General features: G+C 45.5%; 1 protein-coding gene across 3 annotated transcripts in view; it reads right to left on the reverse strand.

The window, feature by feature from the left end:
* Nucleotides 1–2,344: 2,344 nt before the first annotated feature.
* SMIM15 (small integral membrane protein 15) overlaps nucleotides 2,345–21,220 on the reverse strand; it is a 67,653-nt gene continuing 48,777 nt past the window's right edge. For all 3 annotated transcript variants that reach the window (XM_063962912.1, XM_063962902.1, XM_063962921.1), the window contains exon 2: nucleotides 2,345–3,018. In XM_063962912.1, the coding sequence (XP_063818982.1) occupies nucleotides 2,776–3,000 (225 nt within the window). In that variant the 5' untranslated portion in view covers nucleotides 3,001–3,018 and the 3' untranslated portion in view covers nucleotides 2,345–2,775. The remainder of the gene's footprint in view (nucleotides 3,019–21,220) is intronic.

Below are 21,220 nucleotides of genomic sequence, written 5' to 3' on the forward strand. Positions count from 1 at the left end.
ATCAGCTCCAATATGTAAATTAACAGTTAGGATCTGATTGGCTGGTGCCTTTATCACCTTGCACATATCACTGGTTTATCACTTCCTTATGCCTTCTCCAGGTTAATACATCTGCCCCAGAGTTTGAGAGCCTGTGATCTAGCACCTAGAAGATAATAGCTAGAATCTGACTGGTTGCTGTAGGCAGCATTTCCACTTCTATAAAACCTGCACTTTAGTAAATATACTCCTTAGTGATTGACCAAAGATTACAGTAAGTCTAATTGGGTCAAACCCCTGCTCCTTCACTCTTATATTTATATATATATATATATATATATATATATATATATATATATATATATATATATACATATACATACACACACACGACCAAGCAGTTGATAAAGGAATAGTTATTTATATAGTAATTTTATCCCAATAGGACTCAAAGGGGCCTCTAATTGTTGCTCTGATTAGAGGTCCATTACAAATTAAGGTGCCTGACAGCTCCAGGTTTCGCTGCGCAAAGTCCAGGTTTGGGCGCCCATCCATCAGAGAAACAACTGAATAGTTCAGATAGGCTTCTGAAGGAATGGGCGTCTATCAGAGAAACAATTGAGTAGCGCCGATAGACACCCATTCCTTCAAACGACCAGCAGGTGACGTGCCCCACAGTGCTTTACATTTGCAGTTAAGAACACAAAATTAGCTAAACAGAAAAAAAATAAAAAATAAATATAAAGAGAACAAATTTGGGGTTTTTTGTTTGTTTGTTTGTTTTAGTACTTATGTCCTAGAGAAAAGTGGCTAATTAGAAGCAACTATTATATCTTTATTACAAGAGGAAAAGGCACATAGTGCAATTAACACACTTTGCTAGTGTAAGGAGTACATAAAACAAGTTATATTTTAAAAAGAAAAAAAAACACATTCAGACACTGAATTAAAAAAACAATGTCACTTGTACTGGGAATTTCTGTAAGGATAACTATACATAGAAAGCTAACTAGATCATCAACAGTGTATTTTTGGGAGGAAAAAAAACCAAAAAACATATCCATTACACACCAATGTACTCCTTCCTATCTGTCCCAATGAATGCTCGAATGTCGTCTTTGGAGTTCATGACTATTGCAGGACAGTTGGGAATATTTAGGAAGGGTGAGACACCGGCTACACTGCTAATTGTTTTCCAAGAAAAGCTTCACAAAAAAATATGTCCTAAAGTTGGGGACAGTTTTTCAAACTAACAGAATAATGTAACATAGTACAATCAGGGGGAACATGGATCTGTAATATCTTACTCTACTCTTACTTCACGTAGATACTAAGAGCACCTCTGCAGAAACAGCCGCCCTGATCAAACACATTCAGAGCAGTTTAATCATAGCACATCATAACGGCAAATCAAAGTAAATACTTGTATGGACAAACCTTGTAATTGTATTAAGTACATAAAAAACGATTTACCTTTCATTAACTATGGAAATAAGAAGACCCTATAAGACTTACAGGGTGGCAAATTAATATTTAAAAGCATAGTTCTATACACAAATGTTCTGTGTCTCATAGCAACTAATACAATATTTGTTTGAATTACCCAAACTGCTGGAAATGTTTCATTAAAATAGGCTCTAAATAAAATTAAATGGGCTGTAGCTAGGTTATCTCTTCTTACAAGCTTGTGTCCTCACTTTTGCTGCAGATCAGTAATGCTTTCCCAAAACCGATATTCTGCAGTGCTGTAGAATACTGCCTAATCGCACGAGCTGTATAAGGCTTGGACCGCGAATAGAAACAGTTGCTGCACACAAGAAGAGACCTGGCAACCATCTTCTATTGTCATTGTAATATCTCACCAAGGATCTAACTGCACTGCTGCCTTTCTCAAAGAGTTATTGTCTAGAGGGGGATTTATTTTTACACCTTCACAAAACAAATGCTCGTTATAGTTTGATCTACAGTCAAGTCCACCATACACCCAAACTCAAATTGTGGGCTGTATTGCTACAACCACCACAGGTAAAACAGTGTTTTCCTCTATGTTAAGCGTACCAAGAATGACTGTACCTTCTGTAAACCACAAGAACCTACTTACATAGACAAAGGCCATAGTCCTGAAACTTTACTTTGAGCAATGCTGCAATAGCCTTACATTGGTTTCAAGATGAGAACCCTTCCACTTTTTAAAAATGGCACCTTCAAATGTAGTTGTATTTTCACATTTGTTTTGGAATTACTTTAACAAAGATCAATGAATTTCTTAAATTAAAAAAAAAAAATAATAATAATAATAATAATAATAATAATAATAATAATAAGAAGAAGAAGAAGAAGAAGAAAGAAACCCAAAACTCCATGCTACAGTAGACCATTTATTTATTGATCCGGCCAGTGACATGGGACGGACTGGCATAGACATATGACAGCAGACAATGAGCAACTGTCATTTTTCAGGACTGATTTAATTTTAAAAGATCATACAGTGGGGTGCCCATGGCTACCCATGCTTAAAAAACTCTTACATGTTCAAAATATAGAAAATGGCCATGGCTGAGCATTACACATACAGCTTAATTCTGACTTCTGAAATGATCAAACATTTAATGAAAAAAAAAAAAACCTAGAAAATCAATTCACAAGTAGTCGGTATACAGAAGAACATATCATTGTAGTGACAAGTGTTTAAAGCACTGATAATTATATCCAGTTAGGTCAAACATTTTAGAATGTTTAGAAAATATGAAGCATATAAAGAGCGTCTTTAGTAGTTAGAAGTTAACTTTCCTTCGCTCAGTCCTTCTTTGCTCTCTTAGCCTTTGCAATGTTTTCCTGTCGTTTCTGCTTCTTTTTCTGTTCCCGTTCTTTGGCCTCAATCATTTTTGCCAATTTCCACGAGAGTACAGCACTTGCAATAAACAGGGGAGTGAGGGCCAGGATCACAGTCGTTAGAAAACCATATGGGTCCTTGGCAGCCCATTCTACTACGTACTCGGCCCAGGCCTTTATATCAATCATGTCTTCAATAACTTGTCACTGAGGGGGGAAAACAAACACCATAATTAACTGATGGTTTAAAGCATATCTTTTTATATATACACAGAACGTCAGCACAGATCCTGTGGTATCATTAAGCAAAATAATAGTAATGGTAGACTTATCGTTGATAACTTTCTCCTAAGTCCACAGTATCCACAGGATAAACATTGGTATATGAGGTATCGACAGCAGATTGCCACCAACGATCAAAGCTTCCGGCCCTCCCAGAATGCAATGGGCCAGTGCCCTATATCAAACAACCAATACTGAATCTAGCGCTCTGTCACTCCAATCAATATGCTGCCAGTAACATAGGACTACTCACCCCTATTAGATTCAAAAAAATCAAACAAGCAACAAAAAAAACTAGTGTTACAGCGCATATGGATTAGAATTTATAAGGGTCTTTTTATTAAAAAAAATATATATATATATATATATATATATATATATATATATATATATATATATATATATATATAATATATGCAATTTATACCACTGGCCGGTCAATATACCTTTACAATGATTACTTCACATATGAACTGGATGTAACATATATTATAACAAGTTACTCTGTATCCACTTAGAATTTCTTAACAACACCTATTGTAATGGTTAAAATGTAACTTATCCGATATTTACTGAGGCTGAATAGTACACACAATGTTCTTTTCTGTGGGGCTATATAACATTCACTTTGGTGAAAAAATGATGAAATAAAGTTATTCCTCACATAAAATGTAGGTTTATGCGCGGTCCCATTTATATAGCCACAGCCTGTTAATAATGTGAGCCAATGTTCCCTCTAAAAGCGTGTCTGGCCAGACATTTATGCAATGCGGTCTCACCACTCCTATGTATGGATTATTTCACCCAGAATGTCCTCCCCGGCTGCTGGTGCTTTCAACCTTTATCGTGCAGTCATCTCTGGGGGATCATAAGAAAGGTGAAGAGTTCCAACTACAACCTGCTGGAGCGTTCGTGTTGGTTATCGAGACCTCCGGATACTGGTATGTATAGCAATTTAGATTTTCAGTGCCCTATAGAAGAAGGTAACCAGAATTGGTTCTAAGAACCACTCTATCTGTATGGAAAAAAAAAAATCAGAAAAGGGCAACATAATAATGCCCCTAAATCTGAAACAATATTCAGTAGAAAGAGAGCTTTATCTGTCAGCCATTTAAGAGCAACTTGCTTTAGTGTTCAAATGGAGCAACTTTAAACACCTTTAGGACTAAACTTAAATCCCAAGGCACTGCAGGAGGAACAAAAGGAGGTTGGATGTGAAGCATTCCCTGGAAGTGCGATCATCATGTAAGTTAGCAATTTTCTTTTGGAACGATACAGTCAATGCTGACACCTGCACTCTCGAGGAAGCCACCTGTAGACCTTTGTCCATTCCTGCCTGAAGGAATGCTAGGACTCTTGAAACTCTGAAAGACCTAGGGTCAAATTTCCGGTCACTGCACGATTGAATATAGGCTTATTCGGTGATAAATGGGAGTGGAGGATGGTTTCCTTGCTCTGAGCATTGTTTGAATTACATGTTGTGAGAATCCTTGTGGCTTCATAATGTAAGTCTCAAGAGCCACGCTGTCAAAGACAGTCGACACAGGTGCTTGTAATAGTAAGGACAATGTGACCGTAAATCTGGATGTTGAGGGAGTAGGAATGGAGCATCTATCGACAGCCTCTGCAGATCTGTGTACCAATGTCTTCTGGGCCAAGCCGGAGTTTAGTATCACGGCGCCCTTTCCTTGTTTTACTTTTCGCATCACCCTGGGCAACAGGGCGATCGGTGGAAACGCATAGGCCAATCGAAAGTCCCATCTCACTGACAGGGCATCCACAAAGGTCACTCTGGGATCCTTTGTTCTTGACCCGTATGCGGGAACTTTGTTGTTATGACGGGACGCCATGAGATCTATCTCCAGTAACCCCCACTTGTCTATCAGAATCTGGAAGACCTTGTGTACAAAGCCCATTAGTTTTCATGAATGGTGTGTCGAATGAGAAAATCCGCTTCCCAGTTTAGGACTCCTGGAATAAGCACTGCGGACAAGCCTGGATGATGAAGTTCTGCCCACCTTAACGTGTGGCTAACCTCCTTCATTGCATTTTGGCTGCGAATTCCTCCCCGATGACTGAGGTACGCTACTACTGTTGCATTGTCGGAGTGAATTTGAACTGGTTTCCCCTGAAGAATGTCCTTTGCCTGAATAATTGCCATATAAATGGCCTGAAGTTCCAATATATTTATTGGCAGGCAACTTTCTTCCTTGGTCCTCTACCCTTGGAAGCACTGACACTGCTCCCCAGCCCTGACTGGCATCTGTTGTCAGAATTTCCTAATCTGATATCCAAAAGGGTCTACCTTTGTCCAGATAGGATGTCTGCAGCCACCAGGCTAATGGCCTCCTTACTTCCAGAGGAAGGACCATAGTCTGCGTTTTTATTGTCTGATTAAAACCATTCCACTTGTAAAGGATCAAACATTGCAGAGGCCTCGAGTGGAACTGAGCATACTCCACCATGTCGAATGTTGACACAATCCATCCCATCACACGCATTGCTGCGTGAATGGATACCCTTTGACTGTAGCAGCTCCAGAATCCTTGACTAAATTTTGGATATTTTGTTCAGAGATACAATTACTCTCTGAAGACCCAAATCCAACACAGCCCCCAAGTGAGTCATCCGTTTTGACGGAATCAGGGACGACTTTGCCCAATTTATGAGCCAACCGTGTCTCTGCAAACAAGCTATTGGGGGTCATTCCGAGTTGATCGCTAGCTGCCGTTGTTCGCAGCGATCAGGCTAAAAATCGGCATTTCTGCACATGCCCTACAATGAGCACGCGCGACGTATGGGTATAAAACCCGTTGTGGCTGTGCACAGGTTCGAGTGAAGTTTTCAGTCGCACTGACGGCCACAAGAAGATTGACAGAAAGGGGCGTTTCTGGGTGTCAAATTACCATTTTCAGGGAGGGTTTGCAAAAAACGCAGGCGTGGCTGGGTGGGTGTATGACGTCAAATCCGGACACGAATAGACTGAAGTGATCGCAAGCGCTGAGTAGGTTCAGAGCTACTCAGAAACTGCACAAACTGTTTTTGCAGAGCTCGGCTGCACATGCATTCACACTTCTGCCAAGCTAAAGTACACTCCCCAGTGGGCGGCGGCATAGCGTTTGCACAACTGCTAAAACTAGCCAGCGAGCGATCAACTCGGAATGAACCCCATTGTCTGTTGCAGATGACACTGAAGCAATTCATGAGATTGTGCCAGGATTAATAAATCAAGGTATGGAAAAATCCGTATCCCCTGCTGACAGAAATAAGCTGCCATTACTACTATAATTTTGGTGAATACTGTGGGAGCTGTGGCCAGTCCAAATGGTAGGGCCTGAAACTGGAAATGTTGCTGGAGGATAGCAAACCTGAGATAGCACTGATGGGACAGTGCTATAGGAACATGTAGGTAAGCATCCTAGATATCCAGGGATACCATAAAATCCTCTGGCTCCATGGCCAAAATAATGGAATGTTAAGTCTCTATATGAAACAGAGGCACCCAAATGTACTTGTTCAGCACTTTGGAGATTGAGAATGGGCCAGAATGACCCATTCGGCTTCTGGGACTAGAAACAGGTTCGAATAAAAACCTTGTCCTCGTTGTGCAGGAGGAACTGGAATTATCACTCCTGATTGAAGCAACTTCTGAACTGCCTCTTGCAAAGCCCTGGCCTTCGTTTCCACTGAAGATGGTCTGGTACAAAGAAACCTTTGAGGAGGATGTTTCTTGAAAGCAAACGCATAACCGTGAGAAACCGCTTCTCGCGCCCAGGCATCTGTGGTGGACTGCTGCCAGATCTGTGCCAAATGAAGAAGTCGGCCTCCCATCCTGGGGTTCCGCAGGTGGAGGCCCACACCATCAGGCTGATGGCTTATCTTCTGACTTGGAAGCCGGCCCTCTGGTAGCCCAATGCTTTTTAGTCTTACCAGACTTGTCAGATTGAGACTGTTTGCCATAACCCTTTCCTTGAGTTCAAAAGGGCCGAAAAAGCTGGAAATCTAGGCTTGGATTTGTGTGTGGAAGGAAACTTCACTTTCTTTTGACTCCAAATACTGTTTAATCTTTTACCAAAAAGAAAATCTCCAGTAAAAGGCAAAGTCTCCAGAACCTTCTCGGATTCTGAGTCAGCTTTCCATGTACAGTACATAGCCAAAGCGCTGTGCGAGCTGCTACTGCTGAAGCGGATGCCTAAGAGGCAATTGTACCCATAGCCAAATCTGCTTCTTCCATAAAAATAGCCACCTGTTTCATATGTGCAATATAGGATTTTTGCTCTCTAGATGCCAATGAAAGATCATCCTGCAGTGCATCAGCCCAGGCTGCCACTGCTTTTGCCATCCAGGCTGGTCTTATGATTGCCCCAGACAAGGAGAAAATGGTTTAAGAAAACCATCTATTTTCCTATCCGTGACATCATTTAAGGATGTTGAAGGCAGAGGTAATGTAGATTTTCGCACCAATCGAATGACATGCGTATCTACTTTGGGAGCCACCTCCCTTTTTAAACAGTCCCCAGCCAGAAGAGGAGAATGGGAATTCCATTTCTATGGAATTCTTGACTTCTTACTGGGTGTTACCCAAGCCTCTAGCATAATCTCCGTCAGCTGTTCTGACCCAGGAAATTCAGGCCTAACTGTTTAGGGACGTTTAAACACAGGTGCCTTAGATTTTAACAAAGGCTCTGCTGCTTCCTCTTTGAATAGAATGGCTTTCATAGCACTAATTAGCTCAGGTATGTCCACTGAGCCGAGACCTTCACCCTCATCTCTGTATGCAGACCCGGAGTGCGATGAGTCCTCATCTAAAACGTGTGTAGACTGTGAAGAGGTTGTTTCATGTCTATGTGATTTAATGTCCATCGGCCTTACAGCCTGTTTTTGTTGATTGGCTGCAGATTCCTGTACTGGATGCGATAAACTCCAGGTGGAATGTTGCATGTAAGGGTTAATAGGGTAACCAATCCCTGGTATAGGAGCTGGCATTATTCGCTCAGCTATACTGGATAATGTCTGTGCAAACGTAGCCCATGGGGGTTCCACTTGAACCTGAGCCTGCATTGGATTATTCAAGATGTTTTGGTAAAAACAAAAACAATTTGCACATAATCCATTGAACCAGATCCTGAGAGGTTAACCTAGCTTTGCAAGACAAACATGAAATGAGAGTTGGTGCTGTTGTGGAGAGTGCTCCTCACCTTGCCTTTCTTAGACATGATAAACAAATCACATACCTGTACAGTGTTAACTACACAATTTGCGACTAAAATCACTTTAAAATTTGTTAAAGTGACATACAATCCGATCCCTCCCTGCTTTGCACCTGCATTGAGGATCGGAATACACAGAGACTGACAGAAAATAGTAAAGTCAGCCATCACACTAGCAATCAGTCACAGGTTATACATTAGTATGATAAGCAATATGAGCACATATTCAACTACAGATACATTTCAAGTATGTAGGAGAAACATTACTGCATTACCTTATACAAGAGTTTAGACGTATTCAGTTGCACAGCAAGAGAAACAGCAGCAATAGTTTAGACCAGAGGTTCCCAAATGCGGTCCTAAAGGCACCCCAACAGTCCTGGTTTTATATGTATCCATGCTTGGCCACAGGTGACTTAATTAGCACCTTAGTCAATTTGATTTAACCATCTGTGCTGAGCCATGGATATACCTAAACCCTGGACTGTTGGTGTGCCTTGAGGACCGCGTTTGGGAACCTCTGGTTTAGACTCATATGCATCAAGCACTTATCCAACTATTCGTACTCAATGGTAGATAGAGACTTCGTGCTGTATCACCCAGCTCATGAGAGTGGGATACAGGGAGACTTCATCCCGCTTCCAGGATCGATCAAATCGTTAGTGACCGCTGAGTGGATCTAGACACTATTAGTGTACACAACCGCCCCGTGAACCTACAGTGAACACAGACACCCAAGTGAACACCGAAGCACCAGTCATCCAGCCACCTATGCTGCGACTGGCTCCTTTTAGATTCACAGCATCTCCCGACGGAAGCAGGAAATCAGTTCAAGGTGGGAAACTCGGAGGAAACTGGTCATGAACCGGGGGGAGGGGCGACCAGGGGAGCTTCTTACTCCCCACTGCTGACATCAACTCCAGGGATCGCGGCCTCATACTACCCCTGGAGCCTATGATCCGAGGCCTAGTGCTGATGCACCCAAGGTGGCAAACGCGTCAGCGACTGTTCGGTTGTCTCCATCCCGAAACAGTGTGGCTGTAGCTTGCGTTTCCCCTGCTAAGCGGAACAGATGCCTTACCTTCTCCCTATGCTACGGCCACAGCCTGGTAACGTCTGCTGGACTTACTAGTACACCATACACAAACGCCCGCCGAAACAGCACTGTACACGTGGGTAAGTGTTGTCACGACCCGGTGGGGAGTTGTTGAGCAACTCTAAGGTACATATTTATAAGACACTTTTTAGAAAGATCGCTCAAAAAAAATATATAAAAAACACACTATAAAAATAAAAAGCTTATGGCTGCTAAAAACCAGCAGCCCATTGACCATGGTCCGGCTCCTGTCACACGAAACAAAAAACTGAATTGCCTGAGCCAGGAGGCGGGGATATAGGGGACTGGCCCGTTGCATTCAGGGAGGCCGAGAGCTTTGATCTTTGGTGCCAATCTGCTATTGCTACCTCATATCCCAATGTATATCCTGTGGATAACCTGTGGCCCCTGCTGGAGAAAGTGTTACTTATCAAATTTGTGGAATCGGGCCCTCTATCTCAGGTGTCAGACTGGTCAGAGATATGGTTTGGTCATTTTGCTGAATAACCAACACACAAGGTCCCCCTTAAGCATGACATCATTCTCATAAATGTTACTACTCGTACCAAGTTCTTTAGGATTAAAGTTTTGCCTCCTCCGTAACACAGTTGTTGAGCTCCAATGGCCATTTTAGTTTTATTTTTTTATTATTAATGTTCAGAATATTCATAGGTGTATAAATAAGTAGACTAATTAATGAACCCCAAAAAGTCTGGCCCCAGAGAGCTTTAGCTGTGCTCTACAACATAACCCCATTAACGCATCAGTAAAAACAGGGTGCAGTGAGTAACTGGCACATCCAGTGGGAGTTTTTTAGAACTCCAATTCTACTTAACATTGATCTAGCTGCTTCTAGAAGGAAGATAGATAGATAGATAGATAGATAGAATCTGATTGGTTGCTATGGGCAACATCACCAGTTCTAAAAAAAGAACTTCCACCTTAGTAAAATTACCCATCAGAGTGTAGCATTCCCCTGCTTATGTGTTTATAGTAAATCACAAATGGGGAATTCAATTCTTTGTGATGTGCTGCCTGGCATCACTTCACATTTCAGCCAATCATTGTAGTGCTGACTTTGCAGGTTTTCCCATACACCACTATTTGGTGCTAGTGAAAACTTGCTATTCCGGCATATGTGCTGTTCAGGAACAGCACATTGCATCGGGATCCGGTCTGAAGATCGACAGTGTCTAGGTCGACAATGTTTAGGTCGACCACTATAGGTCAACAGTCACTAGGTCGACATGGATGGAAGGTCGACAGGGTTTCTAGGTCGACATGTGCTAGGTCGACAGGTCTAAAGGTCGACATGAGTTTTTCAAATTTTTTTTCTTTTTTTGAATTTTTTCATACTTAACGATCCACGTGGACTACGATTGGAACGGTAAAGTGTGCCGAGCGAAGCGGTAGAGGAGCGAAGGCACCATGCCCGAAGCATGGCGAGCGAAGCGAGCCATGCGAGGGGACGCGGTGCACTAATTTGGGATCCCGGTCACTCTACGAAGAAAACGACACCAAAAAAAATAAAAATCGTCATGTCGACCTTTAGACCTGTCGACCTAGCACATGTCGACCTAGTGGCTGTCGACCTATAGTGGTCAACCTAAACATTGTCGATTTGATGAACCACACCCCATTGCATCGATGTCGGGGAATTGAACCCAAAGTAATAAAAAGTACAAATAATGTAACAATAGCAATCCCTACTAGTCTATGTTTTGTTCAAGAACAGGAACCAGGGTTTGGGTTATGTGATTTGGTAAATCATTAGTTCACATTTAGCGTCTTCAGGCCAGGCCATTTTAGCAAGGTGCAGCACCCTACCCAATTTGAAATTATAAAATGCGCCCTGCTCTTTTAAGTCAACCTGCTAAATGCGCCCTGCCGCAACATGAATACGCATTACCACAGCATCTATTCATGTTCTGCTCTATACAGAAAGATGAATCAAGGAGTTGTTTATAAGAGCAGGACTTACATAATGTAGAATGGTGCGACCTTTGAAAAAAAGTCACTTGTTTGTGACTAAACGCATTGGTCTTCCTACGTCATTCAAGTACTGATCTAATTGTGGCCACGTGCCTCAGGTTAGCCGCAGAGATTAACAGCCTTGATGGTTCCCAGTGGCTTTGGGTTACCAACAGCACCTTTACTATACTGCCTCCAGTCGCCTTGACCATCAAGAGTGCTTCTCTCCATGGCAGCTCGTTTGATCAGAGGTCAACTCCATGCCATCTGTCTGTAGTTTACAGAGCGCAACCTGTGTAAACTGGGAGACGAAGCCTGCCCTCATTTGGTGACAATCCCCCGGGCCTTGGGAGTTTCATTGTGGCGACTGATCGGCCTATATTTATAAGAGACAGTGGCTGTTACAAGTATTTAAGTAATACCCCTTTCACACAGAAAGGCAAATTCCCGGGTGAAGAAGTTCTACCCGGTAATTCGCTGAAAAACACTGGTCCTTTTACTGTGTGAAGGGGTCAACCAGGGGTTGAAATTCCCAGGACTTCGACCCAGGAATTTATCAGGAGATCGTCCAGGTACGGAATTATGTTCACTCCCCGTTTGCAGAGTAGAAACATCATCTCTGCCATCACCTTGGTGAACACCCTCGGTACTGTGGAGAGACCAAATGGCAGGGCCTAGAACTTGTAGTGACAGTCCTGCAGTGCAAACCGTAGATAAGCCTGATGAGGCGGCCAGATCAGAATGTGAAGGAACGCATCCTTGATATCCAGAGACACTAGGAATTCCCCCTCCTCCAGACCCGAGATCACCGCTCTCAGAGACTCCATCTTGAATTTGAACACTCATAAGTACGGGTTCAAAGACTTGAGGTTCAGAATCGGTCTTACGGAACCGTTCGGCTTCGGTACTACGAACAAGTTGGAATAGTACCCCTTGTTTCGTAGATGAGGTGGAACTGGAACAATGACCAGAGTCTGTACCAGTTTTTGGATGTCATGCTGTAAAGTTATACTTGCCTCTTGTGAAACTGGCAAGCCTGATTTGAAGAATTTGTGAGGTGGGAGCTCTTGGAACTCCAGTCTGTAGTCATGGAAAAAAAGATCTATGACCCATGGATCCTGGAACGAATTTGACCAGATCTGACTAAAGAATTGTAGTCGGACTCCCACCTGACAGCCTTCCAGGCATTGCGGTCCACCGTCATGCTGAAGTCTTTGAGGAAAGAGAGCCCGAGCTCTGTTCCTAAGCACCTGCAGTTGCTGGTTTGCATGGTTTACCTTTTGCGCCGCTGGAGGACTTAAAAGCACCTCTGGATTTGCCCTTGAACTTGGCCGTCCGAAAGGCCTGTAACTTAGAAGCTGAATAAGTCTTCCTATCCTCCAGAGGAAAAGGAAAAGATAAGAGCAACCTTTCAGGGATCTGAAACTTCTTATCAGGATTAATCCATGGTTCTTCAAACAGGGTATTATATTCCTTTGACACAGGAAAAGTAACTGAGGACTTCTTCTTTACATTAAAATAAGATTCCTCACTCTCATCTGACACCTCATCAGGAATATGCAGAACATCTCTGATAGCCTTGTGACAGAGCCACCCCCCCCCCCCTCCTCCAAGTCTACCTCACCCTCCTCCAAGTCTGACCCATCAGCGTCAGATTGCATGATTTGGACCAGAGATCGCTTTTGCAGACAAATGGGAGGGGACTGAGTCTCTGTTCATAAACTCATCCACAGTTTGTTTTAAGTATTGCGTCTATTTCTCATTGCGGGCCAATTTTGTAGAAAGAGTGGAAATCATTCCTTTGAGAGAATTAACCCACTCCGGTTCAGCTCTGCTAGCTTGTGAACCCTGAGTACCCAGTAGTGAGCCCCCCTGGTGAAGAGGAACACTCCGCTGTACAAGAAACACACTCTTTGCCTGACATAATGTAAATGTGACAGCACACACACACACACACAGGAAAAGGTTAAGCACAATTAACGCACAAACAGCCCTTCAGGGAGACAGTTGTTTTGAGGCAGCCCCCACCACGCCCTTATCGTTAATGCCAAGCTTAGCCGGGTCACAGACTAAGTACCCTGATAGGGGACTTAGTACACTAATAGTCGCTCACCCCCCCCTGCTATGACCCCCTGGTTCCGCTGAGGTAATCTGGAGTCACACCGGAGGAGCTGCGCGTCCCTGTCCTGTCTGTGTACACTGCAGAAGGAAAATGGCACTGGTGAGCTGCTGAATCCTCTCATAGTGAAGCCCCGCCCCTTCAATGGTGCGCAGTCTTCTCGCTTTTTTTATACTGGCTGAGGAATCTGGTGCTTAAAATGGAGAGAAACCATTTTAAGGCTGTGTTGCCAGTCTGGGTACTCTGTACAGTGTACTAAGACACAGTTGTGTACTGTGTCTGGAGACGCATTCCGCCCCATTTAGAAGCCGTGCGTCTCCGTACCCTCGTGCCACCATAATGTCTGGCGCCCCGCTAACCGATACACCGGCTCAGTACTCACCACTCTTCATTCTTCTGGCTCTGTTAGGGGTGGCGGCGTGCTGCGGAAATGTACGCTCACCGTGGTGTGGTTTGCGACTTGTTCCCTCAGGAGCTCAGTGTCCTGTCAGCGGGAAACGGGACCATTAACCCTTCAAGAGGGTGGGCCGTCCCCACTTCCTAAGTCCCATGAAGCAGGCACGCTGGTGCCAACCAGCCCTGCCTGAAAACAACAAACAGAGAAAATAAATGCAGAAAACTCTTCAGGAGCTTCCTTCAGCGTAACCGGCAAATTTTCTAAACTGAGTCTGGTAGGAAGGGCATAGCCCGAGGAGCCAGCCCACACTATCAAATTCTTAAAGTGCTCATGGCTCCTAGTGGACCCGTCTATACCCCAGTATCCTCTAGGACATAAGAGAAAAATAAGATTTTAAACCTACCGGTAAATCTTTTTCTCCTAGTCCGTAGAGGATGCTGGGGACTCCGTAAGGACCATGGGGTATAGACTGGCTCCGCAGGAGACATGGGCACCTATAAAGAACTTTTAGTATGGGTGTGCACTGGCTCCTCCCTCTATGCCCCTCCTCCAGACCTCAGTTAGAGAACTGTGCCCAGAGGAGATGGGCAATATGAGGAAAGGATTTTGTTAACCTAAGGGCAAGATTCATACCAGCCCACACCAATCATACCATATAACCTGGAGTACACATAACCAGTTAACAGTATGAACAAAAAACAGTATCAGTCAAAGACCGATTCCAACTGTAACATAACCCTTATGTAAGCAACAACTCTATACAAGTCTTGCAGAGGTAGTCCGCACTGGGACGGGCGCCCAGCATCCTCTACGGACTAGGAGAAATAGATTTACCGGTAGGTTTAAAATCTTATTTTCTCTTACGTCCTAGAGGATGCTGGGGACTCCGTAAGGACCATGGGGTTTATACCAAAGCTCCAGACCGGGCGGGAGAGTGCGGATAACTCTGCAGCACCGACTGAGCAAATGCGAGGTCCTCGTCAGCCAGGGTATCAAACTTGTAGAATTTAGTAAAAGTGTTTGAACCCGACCAAGTAGCTGCTCGGCAAAACTGTAATGCCGAGACGCCTCGAGCAGCCGCCCAAGAAAAGCCCACCTTCCTAGTGGAATGGGCCTTTACCGAATTTGGTAACGGCAATCCAGCCGTAGAATGAGCCTGCTGAATCGTGTTACAGATCCAGCGAGCAATAGTCTGCTTAGAAGCAGGAGCGCCAAACTTGTCGGCCGCATACAGGACAAACAGGGCTTCTGTTTTCCTCACTCTAGCTGTCCTAGCTACATAAATTTTTAAGGCCCTGACTACATCCAAGTACTTGGAGTCCTCCAAGTCACTCGTAGCCACAGGCACCACAATAGGTTGATTCATATGAAATGAAGACACCACCTTAGGCAGAAATTGAAGAAGAGTCCTCAATTCCGCTCTATCCACATGAAAAATCAAGTAGGGGCTCTTGTGAGACAAGGCCGCCAATTCTGACACACGCCTTGCAGATGCCAAGGCCAATATCATGACCACCTTCCAGGTGAGAAATTTCAATTCAACCGTTTGAAGGGGCTCAAACCAGTGAGATTTAAGGAACTGTAACACCACGTTAAGGTCCCAGGGTGCCACTGGGGGCACAAAAGGAGGCTGGATGTGCAGCACTCCCTTTACAAAAGTCTGGACTTCTGGTAGAGAAGCCAATTCCTTCTGAAAGAATATAGATAGGCTCTATTAAAGTATAGATTTCGGCCCTAACTTCAGGCCCATATCCACTCCTGTCTGTAGGAAGTGGAGAAAACGGCCCAGTTGGAAATCTTCCGTAGGAGCATGGTTTCACACCAAGAGACATACTTCCGCCAGATACGGTGATAATGTTTCGCCGTCACCTCCTTCCTAGCCTTTATCAGAGAAGGTATGACCTCCTCCGGAATACCTTTCCCAGCTAGGATTCGGCTTTCAACCGCCATGCCGTCAAACGCAACCGCGGTAAGTCTTGGAACACGCAGGGCCCCTGCTGCAACAGGTCCTCCCTGAGAGGAAGGGGCCAAGGATCTTCTGTGATCATTTCCTGAAGATCTGAGTACCAGGCCCTTCGAGGCCAGTCTGGAACAATGAGTATTGTCTGTACTCTTTTTTTTGACTTATGATCCTCAAAACTTTTGCGATGAGAGGAAGAGGAGGAAACACATAGACCGACTGAAACACCCACGGTGTCTCCAGGGCGTCTACCGCTACTGCCTGAGGGTCCCTGGACCTGGCACAGTACCTCCGAAGCTTCTTGTTGAGGCGTGACGCCATCATGTCTATTTGTGGAATTCCCCAGAGACCTGTTATCTCTGCAAAGACTTCTTGATGAAGTCCGCACTCTCCCTGGATGGAGATCGTGTCTGCTGAGGAAGTCTGCTTCCCAGTTGTCCACTCCCGGAATAAAGACAGCTGACGGAGCGCGTACGTGATTTTCCGCCCAGCAAAGAATCCTGGTGGCCTCTGCCATCGCGACTCTGCTCCTTGTCCCGCCTTGGCGGTTCACATGAGCCACTGCTGTGACATTGTCTGATTGAATCAGAACTGGTAGGTCGCGAAGAAGAGCCTCCGCTTGTTGTAGGCCGTTGTATATGGCTCTTAATTACAGGACGTTGATGTGCAGACAAGCCTCCTGGCTTGATCACAGTCCCTGAAAGTTTCTTTCTTGTGTGACTGCTCCCCACCCTCGGAGGCTCGCGTCCGTGGTCACCAGAACCCAGTCCTGAATGCCGAACCTGCGACCCTCTAGAAGGTGAGCACTGTGCAGCCACCACATGAGAGATACTCTGGCCCTGGGGGACAGTGTTATCGTCTGATGTATTTGTAGATGGGACCCAGACCACTTGTCCAGAAGGTCCCACTGAAAAGTCCTTGCATGAAACCTGCCGAAGGGGATGGCCTCGTAGGCTGCCACCATTTTTCCCAGAACTCGAGTGCATTGATGAACTGACACTCTTTTTGGCTTTAACAGGTCTCTGACCATGGTCTGGAGATCCTGGGCTTTTTCCGACGGGAGAAAAACCTTCTCTCGTTCCGTGTCCAGAATCATGCCTAGGAACAATAGTCGAGTCGTTGGAACCAATTGAGACTTTGGCAGATTTAGAATCCAACCGTGCTGTTGGAGCACTCTCAGGGAGAGCGCCACGTTCTTCAGCAACTGATCTCTTGATCTCGCCTTTATCAGGAGATCGTCCAAGTATGGGATAATTGTGACTCCTTGTTTGCGCAGGAGCACCATCATTTCCGCTATCACCTTGGTGAAAATCCTTGGGGCCGTGGAAAGCCCAAACGGCAACGTCTGAAACTGGTAATGACAGTCCTGTACAGCGAATCTCAGGTACTCCTGATGAGAGGGATGTATGGGGACATGAAGGTAAGCATCCTTTATGTCTAGCGAAACCATAAAATCCCCCCCTTCTAGGCTGGATATTACAGCTCGGAGCGATTCCATCTTGAATTTGAATTTTTTTTATGTACAGGTTCAGGGATTTTAGATTCAAAATGGCTCTGACCGAACCATCCAGCTTCGGAACCACAAACAGGGTCGAATAATACCCTTTTCCCTGTTGGGCCAGGGGGACCTTGACAATCACTTGCTGCTGGTACAGCGTTTGAATTGCAGCTTACACTACTTCCCTCCCTTGGGTAGAAGCTGGTAAGGCCGACTTGAAAAATCGGCGAGGGGGCACCTCTTCGAAATCCAGTCTGTAGCCTTGGGAAATAATTTCCATCACCCAAGGATCCACGTCTGACCGAACCCAGACCTGGCTGAATAATCGAAGGCGCGCCCCCACCGGTGCGGACTCCCTTAGGGGAGCCCCAGCGTCATGCGGTGGATTTTGCATAAGCCGGGGAGGACTTCTGCTGCTGGGAACTAGCCAAAACAGGTGTTCTTTTTCCTCTGCCCTTACCTCTGGCAAGGAAGGAGGAGCCCCGACCTCTTCTGGGCTTATGCGACCGAAAGGACTGCATCTGATACTGTGGAGTTTTCTTTTGCTGTTGGGGTAGATTTACCCGCGGTAGCTATGGAAACCAGATCCGCGAGCCCCTCCCCAAACAACACGTCACCCTTGTAAGGTAAAACCTCCATATGCTTTTTCGAGTCCGCATCACCTGTCCATTGACGGGTCCATAAGGCTCGCCTCGCAGAAATAGCCATGGCATTGGCTCTGGAACCCAGCAGTCCAATGTCTCTCTGAGCATCCCTCATATATAAGACTGCGTCCTTAATATGGGCTAATGTTAATAAAATGGTATCCCTGTCTAGGGTATCAAGGTCAGCTGACAAGGTATCTGTCCAAGCTGCAACTGCGCTACATACCCATGCCGACGCAATTGCCGGCCTGAGCAAAGCACCAGTATGTGTATACATAGACTTTAAAGTAGTCTCCTGCCTGCGGTCCGCAGGATCTTTGAGGGCTGCCGTGTCTGGAGACGGCAGCGCCACCTTTTTGGACAAGCGTGTTAAAGCCTTGTCCACTGTGGGAGAAGACTCCCAACGTACCCTGTCCTGCGTAGGGAAAGGGTACGCCATAAGAATCCTTTTGGGAATCTGCAGTTTCTTATCTGGAGTTTCCCAAGCTTTTTCAAATAACTGGTTAAGTTCATGAGATGGGGGAAAGGTTTCTACTTGCTTCTTCCCCTTAAACATGTGTACCCTCGTGTCGGGAACAGAGGGTTCATCAGCGATATGTAAAACATCTTTTATTGCGATAATCATACACTGAATACTTTTTGTCACCCTAGGGTGCAATCTAGCTTCATCGTAGTCGACACTGGAGTCAGACTCTGTGTCGGTATCTGTGTCCACTATTTGGGACGTTTCTGAGACCCTGAAGGGCCCTGTGAGTCGGTCCAATCCGTGGATTGACCCCCCGTTGTCTCCCTGGACTCTGCTTTGTCCAGTCTCTTATGTAGTGATGCCACACTTGCATTTAACATATGCCACATATCCATCCACTCTTGAGTCGGCACCAATGACGGGGACTCACCACTCATCTGCTCCACCTCCTCCTTGGAAGAGCCTTCCGCTTCAAACATGCCGACATGCACGTACCGACACCCCACACACAACGGGATATAGCTATAAGGGGACAATTCCCTAATAAGGCCCTTTGGAGAGGGAGAGGGAGAGAGAGAGGGAGAGTATGCCAGCACACACTGACACTGGAGAAATACCAGACAACGCTTTTTGATATAATATAACTCACTGCGCCAAGAATTGTGCCCCCCCCCCTCCTCTTTTTAAGCCCTCTGTCCTGAATTCAGCAGGGGAGAGTCCGGGGAGCCAGCGTCTCTGCAGCCTCTGTGGAGAAAATGGCGCTGGTTAGTGCTGAGGAACAAGCTCCGCCCCCTCCAGCGGTCCCGCTAGAAATTACAAAAAATGGCGGGGGTTCACATATTTACTGCCTCTGCAGCCTAATATCTCCCAATATGCCAGTTCTGAGGTTTATTGCTGCCCAGGGCGCCCCCCCTGCGCCCTGCACCCATCTGTGCCTGCTGTGTGTATGTGTCCCGGGAGCAATGGCTTACCTCTGTGAAGATCATAAGTCTTCTGCCGCCTTCTTTCTTCTCATACTCACCCGGTTTCTATCTTCCGGCTCTGCGAGGAGGACGGCGGCGCAGCTCTGGGACGAACAGCAGGGTGAGACCTGCGTTCCGACTCCCCCTGAAGCTAATGGTGTTTAGTAGCCTAAGAAGCAGAGCCTATCAGTTAAGTAGGTCTGCTTCTCTCTCCTCAGTCCCACGATGCAGGGAGCCTGTTGCCAGCAGTGCTCCCTGAAAATAAAAAACCTAACAAAATTCTTTAAACAGAGAAACTCAGGAGAGCTCCCTGTAATACACCCTATCTCCTCTGGGCACAAGATCTAACTGAGGTCTGGAGAAGGTGCATAGAGGGAGGAGCCAGTGCACACCCATACTAAAAGTTCTTTATAGGTGCCCATGTCTCCTGCGGAGCCCGTCTATACCCCATGGTCCTTACGGAGTCCCCAGCATCCTCTAGGACGTAAGAGAAATAGGATTTTAATTACCTACAGTTAAATCCTTTTCTCGTAGTCCGTAGAGGATGCTGGGGTCCACATTAGTACCATGGGGTATAGACAGGTTCAGTAGGAGCAATGGGCACTTTAAGAGTTTAATAGTGTGGGCTGGCTCCTCCCTCTATGCCCCTCCTACCAGACCCAGTCAAGAAACTGTGCCCGAGGAGACGGACAACTTCGAGAGAAGGATTTTACACAGACAGTGGCGAGATTCACACAAGCTCACACAAACAAGGCAAACCAAGCTAACTAGCTTGAAAACTCAGCAAAAGCTGAATAACATTACTGAACCAAGTAACAAAGCAGTACGTAACTAAGAACAAAGCAGTACCGAACCAAGTAACCACTGTAGGATAACAAAGCGCTGGGCGAGCGCCCGGCATCCTCTACGGACTACGAGAAGAGATTTTACCGGTAGGTAATTAAAATCCTATTTTCTCTTACGTCCTAGAGGATGCTGGGGTCCACATTAGTACCATGGGGATGTACCAAAGCTCCCAGTATGAGAGGGAGAGCGCGGAGGCTCCTGCAGAACTGATTGGGGTCGATTCAATTCGGCAACTTATGAATAGCGCCGGGAATTAGCTCCTGACGCTATTCAATTCAGCTGCTAGTTACCCGCAATTGTCGGGAATTCTTCTCTCATCCCCGGGGCATGAGAGAAGAAACCCGACAAAAGTGCTGCCTCGCGGCCGGCGCGAGGCTGATTCTGTCGGGAATCAGCCTCGCGCCGGGGAGTTAAGTTGGAGAATGCCGGTTCTTCCGACAATTCAACCTGTTTAGTCGGCGAGAGCGGGCCATCGCCGACTTAACTGGAGCTGTATTGAACTTGTAGAACTTAGCAAACATGTTCGACCCTGACCAAGTAGCCACTCTGCAAAGTTGTAAAGCCGAGACCCCCCGGTCAGCCGCCCACGAAGATCCCACCTCACGAGTAGAGTGGGCCTTAACAGATTTTGGCATAGAATATGCATGCTGAATAGTGAACCTGATCCAGCAAGAAATCGTCTGCTTAGAAGCAGGAGACCCAATTTTCTTGGGCTCATAAAGGACAAACAGAGAGTCCAATTTCCTGTGACGAGCAGTCCTCTTCACATAGATCTTCAATGCCCTCACAACACCCAAGGACTTTGATGTAATCGAAGAGTCTGAAGCTACTGGCACCACAATAGGCTGGTTGATATGAAAAGCCAACACAACCTTTGGAAGGAACTGCTGACGCGTCCTGAGCTCAGCCCTATCTTCATGGAAAGATTAAGTAGGGATAATTTTAATAAATGTAAAAA

This window comes from Pseudophryne corroboree, chromosome 1 (assembly GCF_028390025.1).
Source record: "Pseudophryne corroboree isolate aPseCor3 chromosome 1, aPseCor3.hap2, whole genome shotgun sequence".
In the NCBI taxonomy this organism is placed as follows: domain Eukaryota; kingdom Metazoa; phylum Chordata; class Amphibia; order Anura; family Myobatrachidae; genus Pseudophryne; species Pseudophryne corroboree.